This window comes from Orcinus orca, chromosome 12 (assembly GCF_937001465.1).
Source record: "Orcinus orca chromosome 12, mOrcOrc1.1, whole genome shotgun sequence".
NCBI classification, from domain to species: Eukaryota; Metazoa; Chordata; class Mammalia; order Artiodactyla; family Delphinidae; genus Orcinus; species Orcinus orca.
Window position 1 is genome coordinate 49,708,227 of NC_064570.1, and position 23,578 is coordinate 49,731,804.

Genomic DNA, 23,578 nt, shown 5'->3' on the forward strand with positions numbered 1-23,578 from the left:
AATTTCATTCTTTTTTATGAGTAAGGAAGTGCCTTTTATCTCTTGTATGAAACCAAAGTTCCTCCGGGATAAGAGGGAGGCTGTGAGCTGAGCAGGAGGACTCTGGGACCTCTTACATTCTCTGATTTAATTCTCCCTCCTTTCGGCCTTCTTTTCATTAAAGAGAATGACCTTTCTACAGTTTACTCTATTCAAAGGGAAATTCAGGCATTTGTTACGCTACAGAAAACACGTACTGGCCCTTCAGCCAGTGGTTCCTCCACCCACAGCAGCCAGCATGGGTCCAGTACCTGGCAGACACTCAATGAATACCTGGAGAAAGAAAGAATAAATGAGGCCCTAATTGCCTGGTTTGTTAGTTTAAACACATGGGAAGGGAATAAAGAACAGAATTATCTTGGACTTCAGTATGGATTCTACAGCAAGGAAATATCCTAGTGGCCTCAGGTTTCTAGGAGATCTGTAAAAAGATCCCAGGTGTTTTTGAGGGAGGCAAGGTAAAAGTAGGGACATAGGACCCCCAAAAGTATCCTCGCTTGCTTCGCTGGGACTCTGGAGCTGGAATCCTGATCTTCTACCTGCTGGCTGTGTGACCTTGTTCAAGTCATTTAAACTCCTTGGGCCTCAGTTTCCTTGTCGGCAAAGTGGGATAATAACTGCACCTACATTACAGATTTGTTACAAAGTTTAAATGCGTTAATACTTGTGAAGGGCTTATAAAAGTGCGTGGCACACTGTGGGTGCTAAATAAACATCTGTTCATGAACAGGAGGGCTGTCCAGAATGATGGCTCATGGGGAATGGCTTGAGTGAATGTCTAAAACTTAGCAAAGAGGAATTCTCATCCCTGGTTCCCTCCATCCCTGGACTGATGACAAAAGATCTTGGGCAGTGTCTAGGGATCTGTTTTTTTCTCTTGCCTTGGTAGGAGAATTTATTAGTCTGCCCGGAAAAAGGAATGTAGCTCTTATGTGTCACCACCCCCCTGTAGGACCTCACGTTTGGGAGCAGGGATAACGTCTGGCATCTGGGGCAAGAGGAGAGACATTCACAGCTACTAGGCATCTATCATGAACAGCACCAAGCATTTTCCATGCATTTAACCCCACAGAAGTTATTTATTAATAACGCTTTAAATGCACTTACATTTAAACCCACAATAATTAATACTCTAAAGGTGCACCTGCCTCAGTCAGCTCAGGCTGCCATAACAGAATGCCGTAAACTGAGTGGCTCAAACAACAGGAAATTATTTAACAGCTCTGGAGGTGAAAAGTCCAAGATCAGGAAGCCAGTATGGCTGGGTTCTGGTGAGGGCTCTTCCTGGCTTGCAGACGGCTGCTCTCTCTCTGTGCCCTCATCTAAACCTAATTATCTCCCAAATGCTCCATCTCCAAATACCATCACACTGGGGGTTAGCGCTTCCACACATGAATTTGAGGGACACAGTTTAGTCCACAGCAGCCTCCTAATATCCCATTTTCTCCTCCCAGATGAGAACATTGAGGCTTAGAGAAAAATGCCTTGCCTGATTTCATAGAGCAAACATGTGAATCCAGGTCTGCCTGACTCATCCATCCTGCTCTTTCCACAGCATCTTGCTGAGTGCCTATTAGAGCCAGTTGGGGCAATAATTTGCCTCCAAAGAGCATGAGGCACCCACCCAGCCCTCTGTAGCGGACTCATGAATATAAGAGAATCTGGAATTTGGAGATTCCACTCAGGCAGCAAATCGCTGCATCTGGGCGCTTGCTGAGAAGGCTGGTCCTTACTAGAAATATTTTTTATTTTAAAACACCCTCTGCAATGAGACTGGCCTCTGGAGGGGAGTCCTGGGGTACAAGCAACTCCTCTGTGAGGGGAGTAGGGCTGGGGAGAGGTGGAGGACAAGGTCCCAAGGGATGCCTTTCCCACGTGCCTGGGGGGAGGGTGCAGTGCAGCAAAGGTGTCAGGCTGGGAGGAGTGAGGACTAAGTGAGCACTGGGGACTATCAGGGCAACAGCTGCCTTGCCCTCAGGCAAGTGAGCAGGTCAGAGTCAAGCCGGCCCTGGCCTGCTTTCCAAAGCCACTACCAGGCTGGCTAAGGGAGGCAGGCGCTCTGAAGACCAGCTCCCTCTCCCAGGATCTGATCGCCCTTCTGCACTGATGCAGAGACTCCAGGTAGGAAGCAGCAGAGACCAGTTTCGGGGGGCCTCGTAGGGCTCAGGACATTCGTCCCTGCAGCTGAGCTGCCAAGGGGAGGGTGCAGGCGTATGATCCTCTGTCAAGGTCACTTCACCCCACCACAGCTTTTCGTGGGAGGTCAAATCATTCAGGAGATAAAACAGACAAGGGATCCCACTGCCTGCCCAAACAACTGCCCAGCATGGCAGGCTAGAGAGAAGGGTTTCTTCACTTGGGCTTAACCTCAGACGGCACTGAGCTCTAACATGCAGAGACTGAAGCATTCTCAAGTGAGACCTTCCACCACCCACATCAGGACCAGCCGGGGAGCTTTAAAAAATGCAGACTCCTGGGTTCCACACCTCACTTGATCAGTCACAGCTTCTGAGGGTAGGGTGAAGAATCTGTGTCTTTCATAAGCTCCCTGCATGATTCTACGCACAAAGAAGTTTGCGAAGTACCAGATTTGAGTTTCACTGATCGCTTTAGAGCAAAAGAAAGAAAGTAGGCTATTCCCGAGTGACAGTAACCTCAAGAGGGTGCACTGGAGAGACCTCACATGGGAATCCCCCAGTGACCAAGACAGAGCACCTACCCTCCCAGAGGACTTGGTGATGGAGGAACGGAGGGGACAGGCCCTAGCCTCCTAAGGACTCTAGCCAGGCCCCCCTGGTTAACCCTTTCAGCTCTGGCCAAATCTGCTTCTCAGCCTTTCTTCTGCCTCCAAAGCATCAGTTTCCTAGAAGTCAAACACAAATTATCCATTGTACCTTTAGTTCATAGGAAGAAATGTAATTTCTAAGCTCAGAAGATACATATAAGACCAGGAATTTTCTCACTTCACATGTGAATATTAATAATTGCAGGAAGATGAATCATGCAGAGCTTTATTTCTTGACTATCCACAGTGATGTGTCCAGGGGTCTAAGGGCAGGTCCTCAGGCTCTCCCCAGGTAGCTAGTCAGGTGAAGCGATTTGGCCTGCCAGCAGATGAGAATTCACCGGGTGGGTTTCAGACACCTGCCAGCGCCTCACTAGCCAGAGAGGCTAAAGGTGATTCTCTGAGCAGTGGGTTTCAACATTTAAGGGGCAGAAGAATCAACTGGGAGCAGGGGAGTAGTTGAAATGCATATTTCAAGACCCTAAAACCATCCCTCAGTTAAAGCCTTTTTCTGGGTAAGACCAGAAACTAGAAAGGGTATTTTAATGAGCCCCATAGCTGACTCTGAGGCAGCTGGATCCCTGACTTCTGGGTGGAGAAGAATTGATCCTCCAGATGCAGAAGGATCATCAGAAGACAGGGAGATAGTATGGTCCAAGTGCTGGAAGTTTTGAGGTTGTTAGAGAAACTGAATTTCTGGAACAGCTCGATGCAGGTTTGCACAGACGGTTTAACGTGCCGTCAGCAGCTTGGAAGACAGTCCCACACTAAATGTGTAGGTTTTTGAGTTATCATGTGGAAGTGATTAAGTCACAAGGAAAGACCTCAGTCAGAATTTAATAATCCTTCCTTAAGACCAGCAACATGTAGGGACTTCCCTGGTGGTCCAGTAGCTAAGACTCGGAGCTCCCAATGCAGGGGGCCTGGGCTCGATCCCTAGTCAGGGAACTAAGATCCCAAGTGCAGCAACAAAGATCCTGCGTGCCTCAACTAAGACCCCGCAGAGCCAAATAAATAAATAAACATTTAAAAAAAAAAAAACAGCAAAAAAGGATCAGCAACATGCAGAGTAACCCTGTCACTTACTAACTTTGTGACCTCTAAAAGTCACTTTATCTCACTAAGTCTGTTTCCTCCTCTGTGAAATGGCTAAAATAACAACAACCTACTGTCGCACAGCTGCTGTGAGGTAACAGATGTGAACATGCTTCTTAAACTGCGCGGCTATGATAGTGATCATTTTGTAATGTACAGAAATATCAAATCACTACGTTGTATACCTGGAACTAACATAATGTTTTCGGTCAATTATACCCCAGTTAAAAAATAAATAAAATAGGGCTTCCTTGGTGGCGCAGCGGTTGGGAGTCTGCCTGCCAATGCTGGGGACACGGGTTCGAGCCCTGGCCCGGGAGGGCCCCACATGCCGCAGAGCAGCTAGGCCCGTGCGCCACAACTGCTGAGCCTGAGCTCTGGGGCCCACGTGCCACAGCTGCTGGGGCCTGCACGCCTGGAGCCCGTGTTCCACAGCGGGAGAGGCCACGACGATGAGAGGCCCACGCACCGCGGCAAGGGGTAGCCCCCGCTCGCCACAACTGGAGAGGGCCTGCGCACAGCAACGAGGACCCAACAGAGCCAAAAATAAATAAATAAATAAGTTTATTTTAAAAATTAAATAAGTAAATAAAATAAAAATAAATCACACAGCTCCACAACAACGGAAGGCACGGTCACTTACACTCCCACACGCCAAAAGCTGGGCTCTGTGGCTCTGTCCTCTCAGCTTCCATGTTCTGTATACCCCATGCTGCTGGCACTTTTCATAAGCTTCTTGTCTATACACCTGATATTCCCCCACCACGTACCCTGAGTTCCCTGAAAGCAGATACCAACCTATACTTTTTTAAACGTTGTGCTGGCCTGAGTGTTTGTGTTCCCCTCCAAATTCGTATGTTGAAGCCCTACCCGCAATGTGACTATATTTGGAGATAGGGCCTGTGAGGTGGTAAATGAGGTCGTAAAGGTGGGGCCCTCATCCCACAGGGCTGGTGCCCTTAGAAGAAAAGGAGGAGACACCAGAGCTCTCTCTCCACCATGTGAGGACACAGCAAGAAGGTGGCCATAGACAAGCCAGAAAGAGGATTCTCACCAGACACCAACCCTGCTGGCACCTTGACCTTGGAATTCCAGCCTACAGACTGTGAGAAATAGATTTCTATTGTTTAAGCTACCCAGTCTGTGGTATTTTGTTATGGCATCCTGAGCAAACTAAGACAAACCTCTTTTAACATACAGCATAGGACTGATTATGCACTGAAGACTCAATAAATGAGTGGCAAAGGGGCAAAGTTCAAAGATTACCCCAACACATCATTTTCATCAGGCATGAATGCTTCTTCCACAACAACACAATCTTTCAGAGTCTGGTAAGTAGTGGCAAAGTAGATCACTCTAGATGGCAGTCAATTTCCTTGCACACTAGTAGGCAGAGGTGCCCATGGGAAATGACAAAGCCTAAAAAGTGGAAGGGGGGGTGCTATGGACTGAACTGTGCCCCTCCCAAATTTGTTTGTTGAAGCCCTCACCTCTAATGCGCCTGTATTTGGAGGTAGGGCTGTTAGGAGGTAATTAGGGTTAGAGGCGTGGAGTCCTTATCCAATAGGATTGGTGGCATTAGAAGAAGAGGAAGAGAGAGAGAAGGCAGCCGTCTATAAGCCAGGAAGAGAGGTCTCACCAGAACCAACCACGCTGGCACCCTGATCTCAGACTTTCAGCCTCCAGATGTGTGAGAAAGTGTCTGTTGTTTGAGCCACCCAGCCTATGCTATTTTGTTGTGGCGCCCTAAACAGACTGAGACAGGTTTGGGTGCCTAGCAGTGAGGTGCTACTGTAACAAATACCTAAAAGTATGGAGGTGGCTTTGGAACTGGGTAATGGGTAGAGGCTGGAGGAGTTCTGAGATGTATACAAGAAATACGGATGTTAAAGGTTGGGAAATAAAATTCGTATTTTATGGCAAGACAAGAAAAATTTAAACATAGAACTTCTTCTCTGCTCTTTGGCCTCCTCTCTCCCCACACTGTGCTTTGTGTATCTGCCTTATGCATCGACCAAACCTCTCCCATCGGTAGGAATACCTGTTCAACCATAAAGAGCAACATTCTCCTAGCATCAAGATGACTCCCTCCTTAAAAGATAACATTCCTTCTTGATCTTGTAAGGGGTCAGATGACCCACCAGGATGATGCTTAGATCTGGATTATGTAAACTGTCAATAACACATCATTTGACGTACAGCCTTCTGCCTCAAAAAAACTTATGTCACTGTGCCTTGATTTCTAACCAGTGGAACAGTTCTCAAAGCTTTCTGAGATGCTCTTCCTGGGTTATAATCCTCAAATTTGGCTCGAATAAAATTTTCCAATTCTTTCTTTGATCCACTGATTTTTTTTTAATATAAATTTATTTATTTATTTATTTATTATTTTTGGCTGCGTTGAGTCTTCATTGCTGCACGCGGGCTTTCTCTAGTTGTGGCGAGCGGGGGCTACTCTTTGTTACAGTGAGTGGGCTTCTCATTGTGGTGGCTTCTCTTGTTGTGGAACAAGGGCTCTAGGCTCACAGGCTTCAGTAGTTGTGACACACGGGCTCAGTAGTTGTGGCATACAGGCTCTGCAGTTGTGGCTCGCGGGCTCTATAGCGCAGGCTCAGTAGTTGTGGCGCATGGGCTTAGCTGCTCCGCGGCATGTGGGATCTTCCCAGACCAGGGCTCGAACCTGTGTCTCCTGCATTGGCAGGCGGATTCTTAACCATTGCACCACCAGGGAAGCCCACTACTGATTAATTTTTTGTCAACAGGGTGATTCCGGCAAAAGCTCAAAGACAAGAGAGAGCTGGAGAGAAAGCTTCCATCTTCTTAGAGAACACAGAAATAATCATGAATACAATGCTGTTAGGAAGATGGACATTAAAGGCCACTCTGACAAAGTCTCAGATGGAAAGGAGGAACAGGTCCTTGGAAACTGCAGGAAAGGTGATCCTTGTTATAAAGTGGCAAAGAATTTGTCTGAATTGTTTGTGTTCTACTGTTTCATGGAAGGTCTAGTTTGCGAGCAACGATACTGGGTATTTAGCTGAGAATTCCAAGGAAAGTGTTTAAGGAGAGGCTTGGCTCTTCCTGACTGCTTACAGTAACATATAAGAAGAGAGGGATGAACTGAAGAAGTTGTTAAGCAAAAGGAACTAGAACTTGAAGATTTGGAAAATTCTCAGCCTGTCCATATTGCAAGGAAGAAGAAAGCATGTGCTGGAGAGAATACCAAGGGTGTGGTTGGCCTATCACTCAGTAAAGAGTTTACGGGATTATGTGAGCAGAAACACTGCCAATTTGAACTGAAGCTGAGACAGGACCAAACGAAGGAAGGCTGTCAGACTCCTTGGATTTGACAGGACAGAGTGTACAGCTATTTGGCTGTGAATATGCACTATTCTTCTAGTAGAGAAGAGAATGTCCCCAGTGGTGATTCAGAGATCACCAGGGCCACTGCCTCAGTTTCAACAGGCCACACTGGCCTTCACCCCAAATCTTTGAGGGCAAGACTGCTCTGCAGAGCCCTGGTGGCCTAACTGACAGAGCTGTGGAGGAAGGGCCACTGCCCCAGTGGGTCTGCATGGCAAAGCATCTAACCAAAGAGGATTATTCTCAAGCCTTAAGGTCTGATGGGGGCTTCCCTGGTGGTGCAGTGGTTAAGAATTCGCCTGCCAATGCAGGGGACACAGGTTCGAGCCCTGGTCCAGGAAGATCCCACATGCCGTGGAGCAGCTAAGCCCATGCACCGCAACTACGGAGCCTGTGAGCCATGACTACTGAGCTCGCATGCCACAAGTACTCAAGTCCACGCTCCTAGAGCCCAGCTTCACAACAAGAGAAGCCACCGCAATGAGAAGCCCACGCACCGCAACAAAGAGTAGCCCCCGCACTGCAACGAAGAGTAGCCCCTGCTCGCCACAACTAGAGAAAGCCCGCACGCAGCCAAAAATAAATAAATAAAATAAATAAATTTGTTTAAAAAAAAAAAAGATCTGATGGAATTCGCCTTACTAGGTTTGGGACTTGCTTGCAACCCATCACACTTTCTTTTTTTTCCTATTTCTCTCTTCTGGAATGGGAATGTCTATCCTGTGCCTGCCCCACCATTGTATCTTGCATATAACGTGTCTGGTTTCACAGCTTCAAGCAGGAGAGGAATTGTTCCTCAGGATGTATCATATCTATCTGATTTCGATGATATTTAAATGAGATTTTGGACCTTAGACTTTAGAGTTGATGCTGGAATGAGTTAAAATTTGGGGGGCTGTTGGGATGGAATGAATGTATTTTGCATGTGAGAAGGACATGAATTTGGGGGACCTGGGGTAGAATACTATTGACTGAATTGTGTCCCTTCCCCCAGATTCATACGTTGAAGCCCTAACCCCTAATGGGATTGTTTTTGGAGACAAGGATTTTAGGAGGTAAAGTTAAATGAGGTCAGAAGGGTGGTGTCCGTATCTGATAGGGTGGTCTTATAAGAAGAGAAAGATCATTCTCTTTCCCATGTGCACATGCACACATTGAAGAAAAGCCACAGGAAGACTTAGTGAGAATGTAGCCACCTGCAAGCCAGGAAGAGGGCTCTCCCCAGAACAGAATCAGCGGCACTTTGATCTTGGATTTCCAGCCTCCAGAGCTGTGAGAAATAAACTTGTGTTGCTTAAGCCACCCAGTCTGCAGCATTTTGTTACGGCAGCTCCAACTGACTCATGTGGGGTGGGCAGGGGAATGGGACCTGAATGACCAGGAGCTCTAATTACTGATAATGTAAAAAGCTGAAAAAATAAAAAGATAAATAAACTTTAATCGTGTGGGCTACCCCAGGAAAAATTTGGGATTTTAAACTCTGTGGTTACTTTGGCCAATTTTTTACAATTTGATTGGTATGCTTTCAAAAGAAATTGTGATATAATTCACATACTGTAAATTCACTTTTAAATTGTACAGTTCAGTGAGTTTTAGTAATAATTTGTATTACTATTTTTTTTTTTTATCTTTTTTTAAAAAATCTGGACGACGTTTGAGGCAGTTCTGAACAGAAAAGGAATGCATTTTCCTTCACAGCTGAGAAGGCCTGTTAAAGCTAGCCGACTGTACTCCTAAAGCCCCCATGGCACCCGAGCTCTGGTCCATCTCCCGGCAACGCCCTTGCCGCCAGGGGGCCTCATTTCTTACCCAGCATGGCGAGGAGCAGGCCCACGATGCGCGGGTGGGCGGCGATGGCTGGGCCCACGCTAGGGTGGATGGCCAGGTTGGCGAGCACGCGGGTCAGCTTGATGAGTACGTCCTCTGCCTGGGCCGGCCTCGGCGCCTTGGGCCTCTCTTCTCCTTCCCCCAGGGGCTTCTGGGAATGCAGATCCAGTTTGTAGAATGTATGGAATAAAGACAGCAGAGTTGGGATGCTCCCTTTCTCTTTGGAAAACTGCTCACGAGCCTGGTTATTTTTCGCTGTCAGGTTGCCAAGAATAAAAACAATACGAACGACTAAATCCTGCAATAAATTAAAGACAAAGAGTCACAAGACCGAAGGGGTTGGGACAAGTTGTTGGGAAGAAGACAGTATTTAATTAATTCACAATTTAATTAATAGTAAAATGGAACACATCTGGCTTCTTCTGACTTGTACAGTATTTGATTCCCAAGATTGGTGCAAAGTGACAGAGGAGATTAAAAGCATTTGGCAACAATGAAAGAATACAAACTGATTGATGCTGTTAGCAAGGTCTATTAACTTCAGATCCTTCATCTGAAATGCTGCCTGGCCTTTTTTTTTTTTTTTTCCCTGGAGAGCAATTAGTTGAGCGGGATGACATTACTAACAATGTGTCATATAAATCTAAGTCTTGACCCAAACAGGTTTCTTGAGTATCCAAATCTTTTCCTAAAAGTTCACCTCTTGCTGAAGCACTGTGTTTCTAAACCCTGTGTTTGTCCCATAGTGGCTAATCAGCTTGTGTTACAGCAGGCTTTCTCAGCCTGGGCACTGCTGACTTTGGGGGCTGAATAATTCTTTGCTATGGGGGGCTGTTTATGTTTAGTGGCATTCCTTTCCTACTAGATACCAGAAGCACTTCCCCAGATACCACAACCAAAAATGTTTCAACGTCCCCTGAGGGCAAAATGGCCCCCAGGTGAGAACCACTGTTACAAAGTGTTCACCACTTTAAAGCAGTATTTGTTTTTCTTGACCAGGGTAGTGGTTACATGGGTGACACTTTTATAACTGTTTGCTAAATGGTACAAATGTGTTTTGTGCACCTTTCTGTATATGAGCCATATTTCACAATAAATAAACGTTTCTAAAAAATCCCAAGCTGAGAACACTTTACAATGAACAAGAAACAGAAACAATTATGTTCTTAATTTGACAATAGCAGGCAGACATACCAGTTCAGTGGTTAAAGGAACACTTACTGAGGGGCTACAACTGGCCAGGGTGCTAATGCTCACTGTGCAGGCGCTGTGCTATTTACAGACAAGAAACTGGCTTGGAGAAGCTGCCTTGGTCACACCCAGTGAGGGGTGGAGTCAGGATTTGAACCCAGGATTACCCAGACCTGGAGTCCTTCCTACACCCATGCCTCTCACGTGGCCTGTTATTTACGAACCTCCTTCGACCTACCCTGCTTTCAGAGCAGTAAAGGAATTATCTCCTTTTAAATGTAAATATGTCACCAGGAGGGATTCTGATAAAGGTTAATTTATCAGATCTGTAGTCAGCAATAGCCTTAAGGAACTGGGACAAAGGGCAAAGGGCTGGGTTGGTTTTTCTCCAGGTGGGACCTGGGGGATGGGAGCAGCACTGAGCACTGTGTGTGGCCTAGAGAGAGTGGGTGATCCAGGACAAAGGACAAGACACTGGGGTTTGCCTGGGTCTGCTCTGCCAATACCAACTTATTCCTGCTTGTTCCTGAAAAAGTCTTCCCTGGCCCTGGTGAAGAAGCAGCCAAGCTGCTGCTTGTGAAGCTGGGAATCATTTGCCAACATTAAGAAAGGATGGAGTCTAACAGGATGCGCTGGCCCAGGAGAGCATTCACGCCGGGGGTGTGTGGGGGGGGCGGGGAACCTCAGCTGGGCAGTGTGCAACCAATCACAGCAGGTGGTCCAGTCAGGGGACCCACTCCTGCCCCCACCCCAACTGGAATGCTAGTCCTTGGGTATATCTTGAATGCTGGGGTCTGGGGGAAATACACACACACAAACAAGGATAAGGCAAGGTGCTCTGAAGAGTTAGAATCGACTTGAGAAGACAAGGCTAGTGCATGAGGGGACACAGCAAAGACTGAAAGGCTAATAAGGAAGAAGCTAGACACCCTAAGGGATTACGACTCCCAGCAAGAGAGCCAGGCAGCCTGCGTCACACTTCACTTAGCTTCTTTGTGACTCGATTAACTCATCTGTAAAATGGGGGGAATATTGTGTTGCAAAATTAAGACAAAACAGATAAAGCACAGGGACTTCCCTGGTGGCTCAGTGGTTAAGAATCCACCTGCCAATGCAGGGGACATGGATTTGATCCCTGGTCTGGGAAGATCCCACATGCCGCGGAGCAACTAAGCCTGTGCGCCACAACTACTGAGCCTGCGCTCTAGAGCCCGTGCAATGAAAAGCCCGCGCACCGCAACAAAGAGTAGCCCCCGCTCACTGGAACTAGAGAAAGCCCCGCGCACAGCAACGAAGACCCAACACAGCCAAAAATAAATAAAAATAAATTCATTTGGAAAAAAAAAACAGGTAAAGCACAGGTTGTGGTGAGTGATGATTCAGGCACTGTTTTGGGGTTTTTTTTTTTTTTTTTTTTGGTTACACCACGTGGCTTGTGGGATCTCAGTTCTCTGACCAGGGATTGAACCCGGGCTACGAGAGAGCGCCGAATCCCAACCACTAGACCACGAGGGAACTCCCCTCAGGCACTGTTAAGAACCCTTTACTATCAATAAAATGTTAGTAGCGTTAACCATGATAAGTTCAACCTTGAAAAATGAATGAAAGCAGAGATGTGGCACGGGGCAAAAGGAGCATGTCTTGAGACAGAGGACCTAGAGCCGTCCCTTTCCGGGGCCTGGGGTCACCTTGTTTGTGTCCGATCACCAGACAGTTCCCTAAAGAAGCTGAAGCCTGTAGGCCTTAAATCTAAACCAAGCACACGAAGTTTCGTTACAATACTCCAGTCTCCCTTCGCATGCAACCAATGGTTACTTCATGTAATTCCCGATGGTGCAGGCTCCTCCCTGGGCTCTGGAAGGAGTGCACTCCTCCACCCTGGCAACACCCAGCGGCAAAGCAGACCATTTTCCAACCAGGACAGAGGCTATTTCTGAGAGCTAGTCTCCCTGAAGGAAAATTCCACTGAATTTCTAAATTGAGGAATATGAGCTTTTCACACAAACTGATACAAGATTTCTGATTAATCACACTCTACACTAGTCCTACCTCTGAAAACTGTAATACTTACTATTACTACTGATAGTAGTAGCAGCAACTAATACACTGTGTTTATGAGGCACCAGGCACTGCTCCAAGCACCTAGGTACACAAATTAACCAATGCACTAAAAGTGACAATTTGCAGTTCTCTAATTTGAACAAAACGTTCCCAATCTCCACAATCTGGATAGCCACCTCCCTCACGCCCTAGACAGCAGTTATGGCCAATATTTTTGGACTTCCCGGTATTCCCTGGATTGTGCTCTTATTTCCACAAAAGCACATTAAGCAAGTCAGGAAAGACATGATCGGTGCTCTTAAATGACTTCACAAAGAATACGATAAATAACTGCATTCTGTTGGTTAAATCATTGCCAGGACTAATCAAGTTACCTCCTAAAATGTCACTGCCGTCTTCTGAAGGATGCTAGACTCTTTTTTTTCTCCTTTCTAGCTCTGCTGCTTTACCTCCACCTCTGATGTTTGTTTTTCTGGTTGGTCTAACTCAGAAGGCTTCTCTGACCCTGTACCACCTCCACCTGTCCCTGCTGATTTGCTGACCAGATCCCTGGCTGCAGGTAAAAAAAAAAAAAAAAAAAGCAGGTTTCCTTAGAGGTCCTCATTCTTCATAATTCAAATGACCTCTACCCCCTGTCACATGTGGTCAAATCTGGGAAGACTGATGCTGCTTTTCTTGTTTGAAAAATCGCCTCGGGCCCCTTCCACTTCTAAAATTCTTGAATTCAAATATCTCTGTGGGTCCTAACATGGCACAGATTATTGAGCCTGATGTGGGAAGAAGAAACTTTAGGCTTCAGGGCAGGAAGAGTTAACCCTGCCGCAGCACCTCTCTCCCTTCCTTCAGATGGAAAAAGGAGGGGGTGGTTCCTGGCAGCAGTGGTGCCAACTGAAGGATGGCATGCAGAATCAACAAATGGGCTGGCAGATTGCAGCACCAAACTTGCAGCGACTGCTGTGCTTGCTGTTTCTGTCCTCTTTCTCAGGGTTGGCTAAGGCCTCTTTTTTTTTTTTCTCCCCCCATCCCCTCTCTCAAATATATTCTCTGTGAATCGAGGGAATAGGCCACAAGAGCAGCAGTCTCACAGGAGGCTGGCGGCAGTGGTGTTTCCTTACTCCCATGCCAGTGCTTGTCTGGACTCATCTGGAATCTGGAACAAGGAGGCTGACCAAGAGGGCTTAGCAGGGCCCCCTCAGCTCCCTGCGGGTGGCCTCTGCGCCATGCAGAGCACTGCCCCTGGATGGTGTACAGAGAGGTGGTTTCTTGTTCCACAGCCCAATCTATCTCAAGTCTACCAAACATCACTTAGTTAAAATCCTGTAAAGATTTGAAAAATCAGGCAAAGGCCAAAATCATCAATCTGTAGAGAAACAATGTGCAGAAAACGATTTCATCGAGGGGCCATTCTCCTTTGAGGTACAGAGGCTCTCCTTTATTCTTAGACAACATCTGAGAACCACCTATAAATCAACACTGCACTTTTTATAGCCTTATTAAACTGAACACAAAGTTGCATATTCATACCACAACTATGTAGTTTTGAAACAGCAAAATGAAGATGAATCAGGAGACAGAATCTTATTTTTCTTTTTTAAGAAGGCAGTTTAGTATAACCAGTTCATATCGACTCTAATTTTGCTTAAAATGGAATCAGCCCAGCAACAGCTCCGGCCAACCAGAGCTCAGACAGGTACACCTACCGGACAAAGCCTGACTCAACTGTGCATCCCAGGTATAGTCTATGGGATGTTCTCCTTGGTTTAGCATAAGCTATGCCCTCATGAGCAAGCATGTTACTCAGTCTGAATGGGCTCCCCATGCCTGTAAATAAAATTAACTGGAACAAAACAAGGAGCAGGACACTGCTGAAAAGAATGGTCTCTGTCAAGTTCCAGCAGCAGCCACCGTGTTGACTGTTACTTTCCATGTGAGAACGACTGGCCTAAAGTCAATGGAGGAGATTCCCCCCTACTCAGAGATGTAGAAACTGAGGCTTCAAGAGGCTCCCTGGCCCCAAAGTCCCACACTGGTGAAGAGAAGAGGCAGGACTTGGACAATCACTTCTGTACTCACAGATGGATTCCAAAACCACCTAAGCGCACCTGCTCACCTTCCCCAGGCTCAGCCCCAGAGGCATCTTCCATTCCTCCCTATCTCACTTCCCTCAGCAGCCAGTCACCAAGTTCCCTCCAACCTGTCGTCTTAAAATCAACCCTGGCTCCCCCGTCTGTAGACTCTTGTCAGAGACCCTCGACGGGCTCCTCCCTCTGCAACCAAGGTTAACTCCACTTCTTGAAGCGCAGCTCTTACGTCATCCCCTTGCTCAAAAACATCCACTGCCTATTAAATGCCAAAGCCAGCATCTAACACGCCATCTGGTCCCATGTGACCACTTCTACATTGCTTCACGTTATTCCCCACCCACGGCCCACCAATGGGATCGCACTCCTCCCCCACTCCCACACACTTCCTACCGTAGTACCTTAAAATAACCCTTAAAACAGCCCATGTGCATCATGTTGACCATGGGGAAGGAACCCTATTGAGCTGTCACAGAAAGAATCAACGATGTTCAGCAGACTCCATTACTTACTTGGGAGAGGACTACTTCTTCTAAGTCAAGGAAAACATTTGAGAAAGGTTTTCAAGAATGGGTTGAAATTGAAAGAGCTGTAAACAGACTTAAAATCAGAACCCTCTCTTAACCAGAAAATTAAACTAACCAAGATGCCCTGTTTAAATCTGGGTTAAAAAGTTCTCGTGCAGTCTGGATCTGACAGCTCAGTCAGGATTTGCAATTTGCAACATCTATCCAACTTCTCACCCTCAAACAAAACCCCAACATTAATTGAGCTTATAGGGGGCTTGAAGAACAGATAAATGTTACCAATCGGGAAGACAGACTGCAGCGCTGCAGAAATGCTAATTAATCTTAGGCTACTGAAAGTGGGTCAATGGTTTGCTGAAGTGCTGAGCCATACAAAGCGAAAGAATCTGAGATGTTTGAGACGTAAAACCAGAATCTAAGTAGAAAATCATTTGAAAACCAGAAGAGATCATTCCTGATGCTTCCATCCATCTATCCATTCCGTCAACAATCGTTTACTGAGCGCCCACTGTATGCTTCTGAATGCGGCTATCACTCAAAAGCACCAGGACGATGCTAGAATTTCACTGGGCTCAGTTCTTTTCTAAGTCAGCAGACATAAATCAGGCTTTTGGGTTCCGTGCTGAGTAGGGGGAAGAGCCAGTTCCACAAGGGCAAAGCAGCAGGAGCTGGAAAGAATGAACAAGCTAAGGGCTTATTGTGCTGCCCGCCCGGTCAGGGGTACAGACCAAGGCCAAGGCCGAAAGAAGGAGCCAGCTCAGCCAAACGCTCGCGGCACCCACTGGGAATGTGCCTGCAGAGGGGCTGGGAAGAGAGCCACGGGCGCGCTCCTGCCAGGCAGGAGGCGGAGGGCAAGCGGGGAGCCAAGTCACCATATAAAGGCGCCAGGGGAAGGGGTGGAGGCGCCTCCCTCACCAATCCTCTCCGGCCCCAGAGAGGATGGAGGGGAGGCAGAGAGAGGTCGTGCTATCTCTGGCCTGCTCCTTGGCTGTGGCTGCATTGGAGGTGAACAGCTCCAAAAAGGGCAGATGTTTTTGCTTTCAGCCTATACTCTCCAGACATTCCAGGTCTCGTTTTCGACATCACGCTGCCTGAGCGCTCCAAATCAGACACTGTTCATCATGGCTGGAGACAGCTGCTTGCCCAGGAAGAGGTCTAAACGGGATGAGAGAGGCATGACTTTAAAAGCAGCACAAGCAAGGACATGTCGGGGGATTCCCAGACAGTGCTCTCTGAGGCGCTGATGATTGCCCTGCATTTGGAGGTTCTGTTTAAAAAAAGAAACACAAGAAGTTGACCATATCTAAAAGTGGAGAGGGTTAGACAGACAGTTGTTCAATGGACACAAGTGATGGGAATGTAGGTAAAGGTTATTCCTTTTGGACTGTGACCTTTGCAAAATAGTGCCAGTCTTATAAGTCTTATTTGAGACATTTTACCAGATCTCCTGCCCAGTAGATATTTACAGAAGAAATGGGGGAAAATCCTTTCACGTTTTTCCAAAAAAGCAAACCCAAACGTATTTTGCTGAGCTGCTAAATGCGGCAATGCTGACGTCAGAGGCACCTCCTGAGGCGGGTCTGCTTCGCAAGGCTGCTATGGCCAGCCCCTGCCCATGCCTTCGACACTAGGCCCATCTGTTTGCACATTTGGTTGTACCAAACGCAGTTTATACCATAAAGCATACAATATGTGCTTGTTTCTAAATGAGATTTGCCATTTAATTGAATTTCAGTCAGCATTCTAAATAGATGCTTTACCTAATGTTAGAGTCTAGCTTACACACTGCACCCAGCTGACTGAAGGGCTGCATTTTTCGGTCTCAGGTTCTATGTGTGTAGGAACTGGGAGTTACTAGTTGGACCACGGATCTTGGACAAATCAACCTCAGAGACAGACATGAGCCAAAGCAGTTTCCCTTGTTCTCCTTGGGGAAGTCCTTCGTTAGAGCTGGGAGGAGTGGATTCCTTTTCTCTGAGACTGTTGATAACTAGAAACCCTTGGCTCGTACCACAGCCATCATATTCTGACATGCCCCCGTCACTGACGGGCTGTGTGTGGCGGGGGCTGTTATAAACCAAACCCTGCGTTATTTAAAATGAACAAATCGCCCTCAACTTTATCTGTTGCAAACTTACACGGTTAAGGTATGGCTATCTACTGAAATGTCGCAAAGCAGACATAAAGGTGGTGGTTGTTTCACTGACAAATGAATCAACAGCAGCTCGTGCTTGTCTAGCTAACGGAGGATAACGAGCCCTCCCTTCTGCAGCCAATTCAAGGGTCCTGGGGGCCCGTGCTCACCTCTCCCCGTAGCCAACTCTGACCAGTGCCTCAAGCCCCATCGGTGCGATGGCCTAGTTATCAAATTGGGTTTGGTCTCAGGATGACTTGTTTGGACACAAATCTGGCAGAGAAAATTCCTGTAAGGGTCTAATGACCCATCTCATTTTCTCTGGCTAAGAAAGTGCTCCTCAGCTATTGTTGCAAACGGCACAAGGCATGTGGTTATCACCACTCACTGGCGAAACCTACACCAACACCTGGCATGTCTTGCTAATTTGGTTCCTACTTTGTGAGGGAGATTCAGTTTCAGCCACATGCCTGTAGAGAAAGACTGACCCTGTGTGGCTGCTTTTTTTTAATCACTTTAAAATCTCTTGAGGTTTTGCAGAAAACCCTCTGCTGTCGATACGGGGGAAAAAATTGTTTTCAGGAGCCATCTTAATAATGTATACCACAGGTTCTCAACCTGCTCTTCATTTGAATCACCTGTGGAGCCTCTTAAAAATAGGTTCTTGAGCCCTGTCCCAGATCTGAATCAAGATCTCCCAGGTGGGGCCTGAGAACCTGTATTTTATTTTTTGTATTAGAGTATAGTTGCTTTACAATATTGTGTTAGTTTCTGCTGTACAGCAAAGTGAATCAGCCACACGTATACATATATCCCCTCTTCCTTGGATTTCCTTCCCATTTAGGTCACCAGAGGGCACTGAGTAGAGTTCCCTGTGAGAACCTATATTTTTAAAGCTCCGCAAGTTTAGGAGACACTGATTCAAATCAAGAAAGAATTAGAAATCTCACCACCTTAATACCTACTAACTGTTCTTATAATATCATGTTTAAACATAATATGAATCCATGTTCCTTGTAAGTAATTCCCACAACACAGATGTGTAGAAAATAAAAGTGAAAATGATCCTCCTACCCTTCATTATCAACTGACTCAACAGAGACAGATTAAGGACTTTCCAAAAAGACCCGTTCTCACATGCTGAAGTCAGACTTTACCCTTGAAAAGAGATGAATATGAATAATGTAAAAAAAAAAAAACTGGAAAACAATTTTTACTTTTGACATTTTCTCAAACAATTTCGTTTCTTTTTTTTTTTTTCCTTTAATGGGAAACAACATCGGATGGGGGAGGAAATATCCTACTTCTCCCATCAGCCATCAGCTCTCGTACTACCTAGTTCCAAGCAGGATTTCCTCCCGGGTGGACTGTGGAAGTGGCTGGGCAGTTTCCTGCCAAGCTCCTCACCTGGTTGATAAAAAACACTTAAAGAGGTGTGTGTAGGTGACAGTTCATTTATTACTAGAGAGGATTTTTCTTTTTCTTTTTGTTTGTTTTAGATTTTTGTTTCTATGTTCTTCGAAAATACACTTAGCCATAACATGATTTATGATTTTTTTTTACATCTTTATTGGAGTATAATTGCTTTACAATGGTGTGTTAGTTTCTGCTTTATAACAAAGTGAATCAGTTATACATATACATATGTTCCCATATCTCTTCCCTCTTGTGTCTCCCTCCCTCCCATCCACCCTATCCCACCCCTCCAGGTGGTCACAAAGCACCGAGCTGATCTCCCTGTGCTATGCGGCTGCCTCCCACTAGCTATCTATCTTACGCTTGGTAGTGTGTATATATGTCCATGCCACTCTCTCGCCTTGTCACAGCTTGCCCTTCCCCCTCCCCATGATTCATGATTTATGTTATGGCTAAGGCCCAGAAAAATGAAATCTCCCAATTGCCAATGTAGTCTTCAGACTTTTAAGACAAAGGCAACACTAACCTCTCAGAACAAAGTCTATAGACTCTTTCTGATTATTAATCCCTGGGTGATATCTGTGTACATTAAGAGACTATAAAGCCTCCAAAGTACATATGTGTCCACAATCCAAGTTAGCCTAAGAGAAACATTTCCTAGAGCTGAAACAAAAATAGTTCCAGGAAGTAATGACTCTATTTTAAAAGTTGCTGGAGAACTGGTGTATGTTTCAAAGATCAGTTCAAAGCCTCAGCGTCCAAGTAAACCTCAGATGGAGCAAAGTTTGAGCCACCAAAGATTAATACACTCACATCAGAATGTCGTGTGCGGTTTCTGAAAATCACTTTTATCACTAGGCAAAGAGGAAAAACAAATCTTATCCAACTGGTCACCTGGGCCAAGGGGAACAGGAACCTAAGATGTTGTGCTGGTCCAAAGTAATTTAAGATCCATCATTTCTGTTTTGCCATTGTGTATGGCAGCCCACCGATGTGAAAAATGTGGGGAAAATTATTATTTCCTCCTCCAAAGTAGGAAGAAGAAAGTAAACATTTAAGGAAGAAGTACTAGATGACTAGAAAAAAATACTGTATAATACTTTACAGATTCCAAAGCATCTCACATACTCAAAATTCATTCTTTCAGCACTTTTATCATGAGTCTGTTATGCCAAGATTCATCTCAGGTTTATAAAGACAAAGACTGTGTCCTTAGGAAATCCCAACAGTGGGTGAGGTAGCTACGCAAATGATAACCATTTGGAGAATCACAGAAGAAATATTTACAAAGACCTATGAGAGCTTCTGGTTAGTGATTTTAGGAAATAGTTGGGACACATAACTACTTCCTTGTAGCCTGAACAATTTCCCTGCTCTTCTAAAATATTTTGGTTTTGAGGAGAATATGAATTATACATATTTTTTCTTACTAGAAAAAAATCAAAGATGGTTCAAAACTGTAATATTTCATTCTTCTACATAAGTAAAAGACAATATAGAGTCAAAGTATAATTTTTAAAAAGTTAACATGGCTCTCAAAGAAATATAAAATTAACACAGTTAAAAAAATTATCTCATTTAATGAGGGAAGCCAATACAATGGTAAGGTGGGCTCCACGAACAATCAAAGAACAGGGGGGTTTACAGGCATTAAAAAGAATGTTAGAATTAAGATTACTAGGTTAGATACACACCTGGCTAATAGCCTAAAGGTAACAAAACATAACTTTGAGGTTATCTTGTCTACCAGAGAGAAATCTACAAATTAATGTGTAACTTTATAGTGTCTGGGTTCTAATCAAATAGTAAACAGCAAGTTTAAACAAAGATATATTCTCCTTGAGAATTAAGCCCTGCCCATTAATGCCCTAGCATGACTTTGTCAGGACATCTAGGCTCCTACCCCACACCCTAGTGCTAAGTTTTTGTTAGTTTTTCTTAATAATAGTGAAATGGTTGAGGTCAGGGACATACTGCTTGGGTCCTTAGCTCTGGCTATACTAACTGGGTGTGCTAGCTACATTAAAGTCTTCAAAATGATGCATGCAGTATGTAAACTTTTGGGATTGGCTTTTTTTCACTCAGCATAATTGGTGATTCGTCCAAGTTGTAGTGTGTATAAATAGTTCACTCTTTTTTTTATTGCTGAATAGTATTCCATGGTATGGATATTCCACAGTTTGCTTAGCCATTTATCCAGTGAAGGACATCTGGTTGTTTCTAGTTTTTGACTATTACATATAAAGCTGCTACAAACATTTTAAAAATAAAAATAAAATGAAGCACTGATGAGGGAAAAATTGGCTGGTCTTAGAAGGCTTCACAGAGAAGGGAACATGAGTGCTACATCTTGAAACATGAATTGTCTTTTGAAGATGAGAAGGGACAAGAGAAACTTCATCAGAGAGTCCCTCAAGCCTTTCTCGCTAAGAACCTATTCATGTTCAATTTTTAGACTATTTAGGTGTTACTTTTAACAAGTTTGGTTATGAGGTTCCCCTGCTAATTGCAAATAAATGCAAAAGACAGTTAATGATTACCAAAGGCAAAGTTAACAACCACGGAAAGGGAGAGAGAAATCTACAAGAAGAACAGACATTAAAGAACCTTACCAATAGACTCATGCTCCCAATGTAGGACAAATAACCTCTAGAGTAACAATTAATACCTGTAATATTGACCTTTGGCATCAAGAAGAGGTTAAATTATTTTTAATATCCTCTAAGAAGGCAAGGAAATATGCAATATATTTGAATATGATTTTACCACAATGATTAAAATAATTTTGGTGATTAAGGGGATAAATTACACATTTCCTTGATGGTTCTGAAAACAACATATTAATGTACTTAGTTTGCAAGGTGCTCTTTATTCTTCTTTGGACCAAAATAACTTTAACAGGAACACAAAATTAAAACATAAATCAATAGAGAAGAATATGGCCTTTAAACACCAATTTTGCTTTACAGACAACTATTGGTCCAAAGTGAAAAGTAGTTCAGTAAGAAGTGCGTTAAAATTTTATGCCAATTAAACTTTAAGACATTTAGTCCCTTGAGCCAGAAAAAGCGTATCCTTAACCATACTGACATCTCAAGTATCTAATATTAGCGGGATACCAGGACTTTCCACTGTTTATTAAATATGACCATCATCTAAGCTACAATCAGAGAAACAGTTATGTGCTCATAATGCCGTAAGACAACAGGGCTATTTGTCAGTACTGAACTGATGGATTTTCTTCCTTTTCAAACAGATTACAGGTTACGACATAACTTGAAATCAAACTGTAAAACAGAAGTGTTTTCTTTCATCCACATTTGAAAACATCTTCTCCGGTTATGTCTAATCTAAGTCATCCATGATCAAAACACCAAAGCAAAAGAGAAACAATGATGATAAAATAATACTACAATTAAAACCCATAAAGGAATCCCATAAAACAAAACTACAAAATAAAATCCATAACTAAATCCCTTTTTAGATATAACATTGAAAATTTCTTTTAATGTTATAGCAAACTATCTTTTCTACCCTTTTAATTTTTTCCTTAAAAAAGAAAACGAGGACTAGGAGTGCCTAAGCTCCTATGGGGTTAATTCACTTGTCTAAAGATTAGAGTTCTGGTGATACATTGTACCAAAATCTAAATCAATAAATGTGTAATGGACACTTAAATTAACACTGTGACTACTTTAAGGTACATTAATCAAATTCATTCTCCACCTGACACAGCAAATTCTTATACCAGGAAATCTTTCAAGGTATGTAATTTAAAGAAAATACAGAATACATAGGGGAAAGCATTTGTAATCCAAATACTCAGAATCAGGAACTCAAGTGCCTATTTGTGAATCAGTTTTTAAAGTTAAATAGAAACATTAACACTTTAAGCAAAGTTTTATCACCTTTAATGTAGTAATGGTGTAATATGAGCACAGAAATTCCTCTACCATCTATATAACCAAAAAGACACTAATAACCATTTAATAAATAGCTGATAACAGTGTAAAATATGACAAATTTAGTCATTCTCAGCAGAAGTACTTGGCTGGGTAAGAATAAGTTCAATGCTGTTTGTGGCAAACAGGGATTATATTTTGAGGTGGTTTTGATATGGTTAATATAAATAAACACAAAGCTTTATATTAAAATGGTCTTATATATACATAAATTATTTGGTTTTAAACTGGTGATACCTACTATGTGATTTTGAAAATTTACTGTATTTCAAATGAATATATATTGTCTTCATGTATAAACCATCTCCACCAAAGAGTTGATGTCACTTTAAGCATTTTATTTATATACTGCATTTAACGAATATTCAAAAACTTCTAATAAAACTTAACATTTGCACTATTATAATTTTATTAAGGGGAAGTCATTTGTGAGTTCTTCCTTTTTTTTTCTTTTTAAACAGCTATACACATTTTTGTCCGATCCATTAAAACCAAATTATTTCCTTTAAATACTTACCTAGAAATGTCATCTTCTAAATACAGCAGTGTCAAGGAATTAGAGAATTTCAGGGCCAGAAGAATCTTTAGACTATATCCAGCGTAGGAGATCCCAAACTTTAGTCTGCATCAGGAGTCCCTGCAGTTCTTGTTAAAGTGCAGATGGCTAGGCCCATGTGCACCCAGCTGGCTCAGCAGGCCTGGGGTGGGGCCTGGAAATAACCCAGTTAACCCCACCCCACCCAAAGATGCCTCTCATGTACGGGTCCACAGATCACTGGGAGGAGCAACACTGGGGGGGGGTCCACCCACCCTGCACCCCAAATCGTGAATCCTCCTACTGCATCCACATCCTACTGAGGCCATTTCTCCCTCAAACTACTCCCTCCCCACCTCCTCCATGGAATTCTGCCTCCTGGGGAAGCTCGTTACACATTGGATGGAAGCTTCTAATAGAAACCTATACATTCAAAACATAAAGTTATTCAACATGGGATTACACAGGGACTTGACTGGCAGTCCAGTGATAAAGAATCTGCCTTCCAATGCAGGGAACGCAGGTTTGATCCCTGGTCAGGGAACTAAGATCCCACATGCTG

At 44.2% G+C, this 23,578-nt stretch overlaps 1 protein-coding gene across 2 annotated transcripts in view; it reads right to left on the reverse strand.

Moving 5' to 3' along the window:
- The window catches only part of ARMC2 (armadillo repeat containing 2), a 106,881-nt gene that overhangs the window by 12,471 nt on the left and 70,832 nt on the right, over positions 1 to 23,578 (reverse strand). For both annotated transcript variants that reach the window (XM_033418692.2, XM_033418694.2), the window contains one exon: positions 9,092 to 9,407. In XM_033418692.2, coding sequence (XP_033274583.1) covers positions 9,092 to 9,407 — 316 coding nt within the window. The remainder of the gene's footprint in view (positions 1 to 9,091; positions 9,408 to 23,578) is intronic.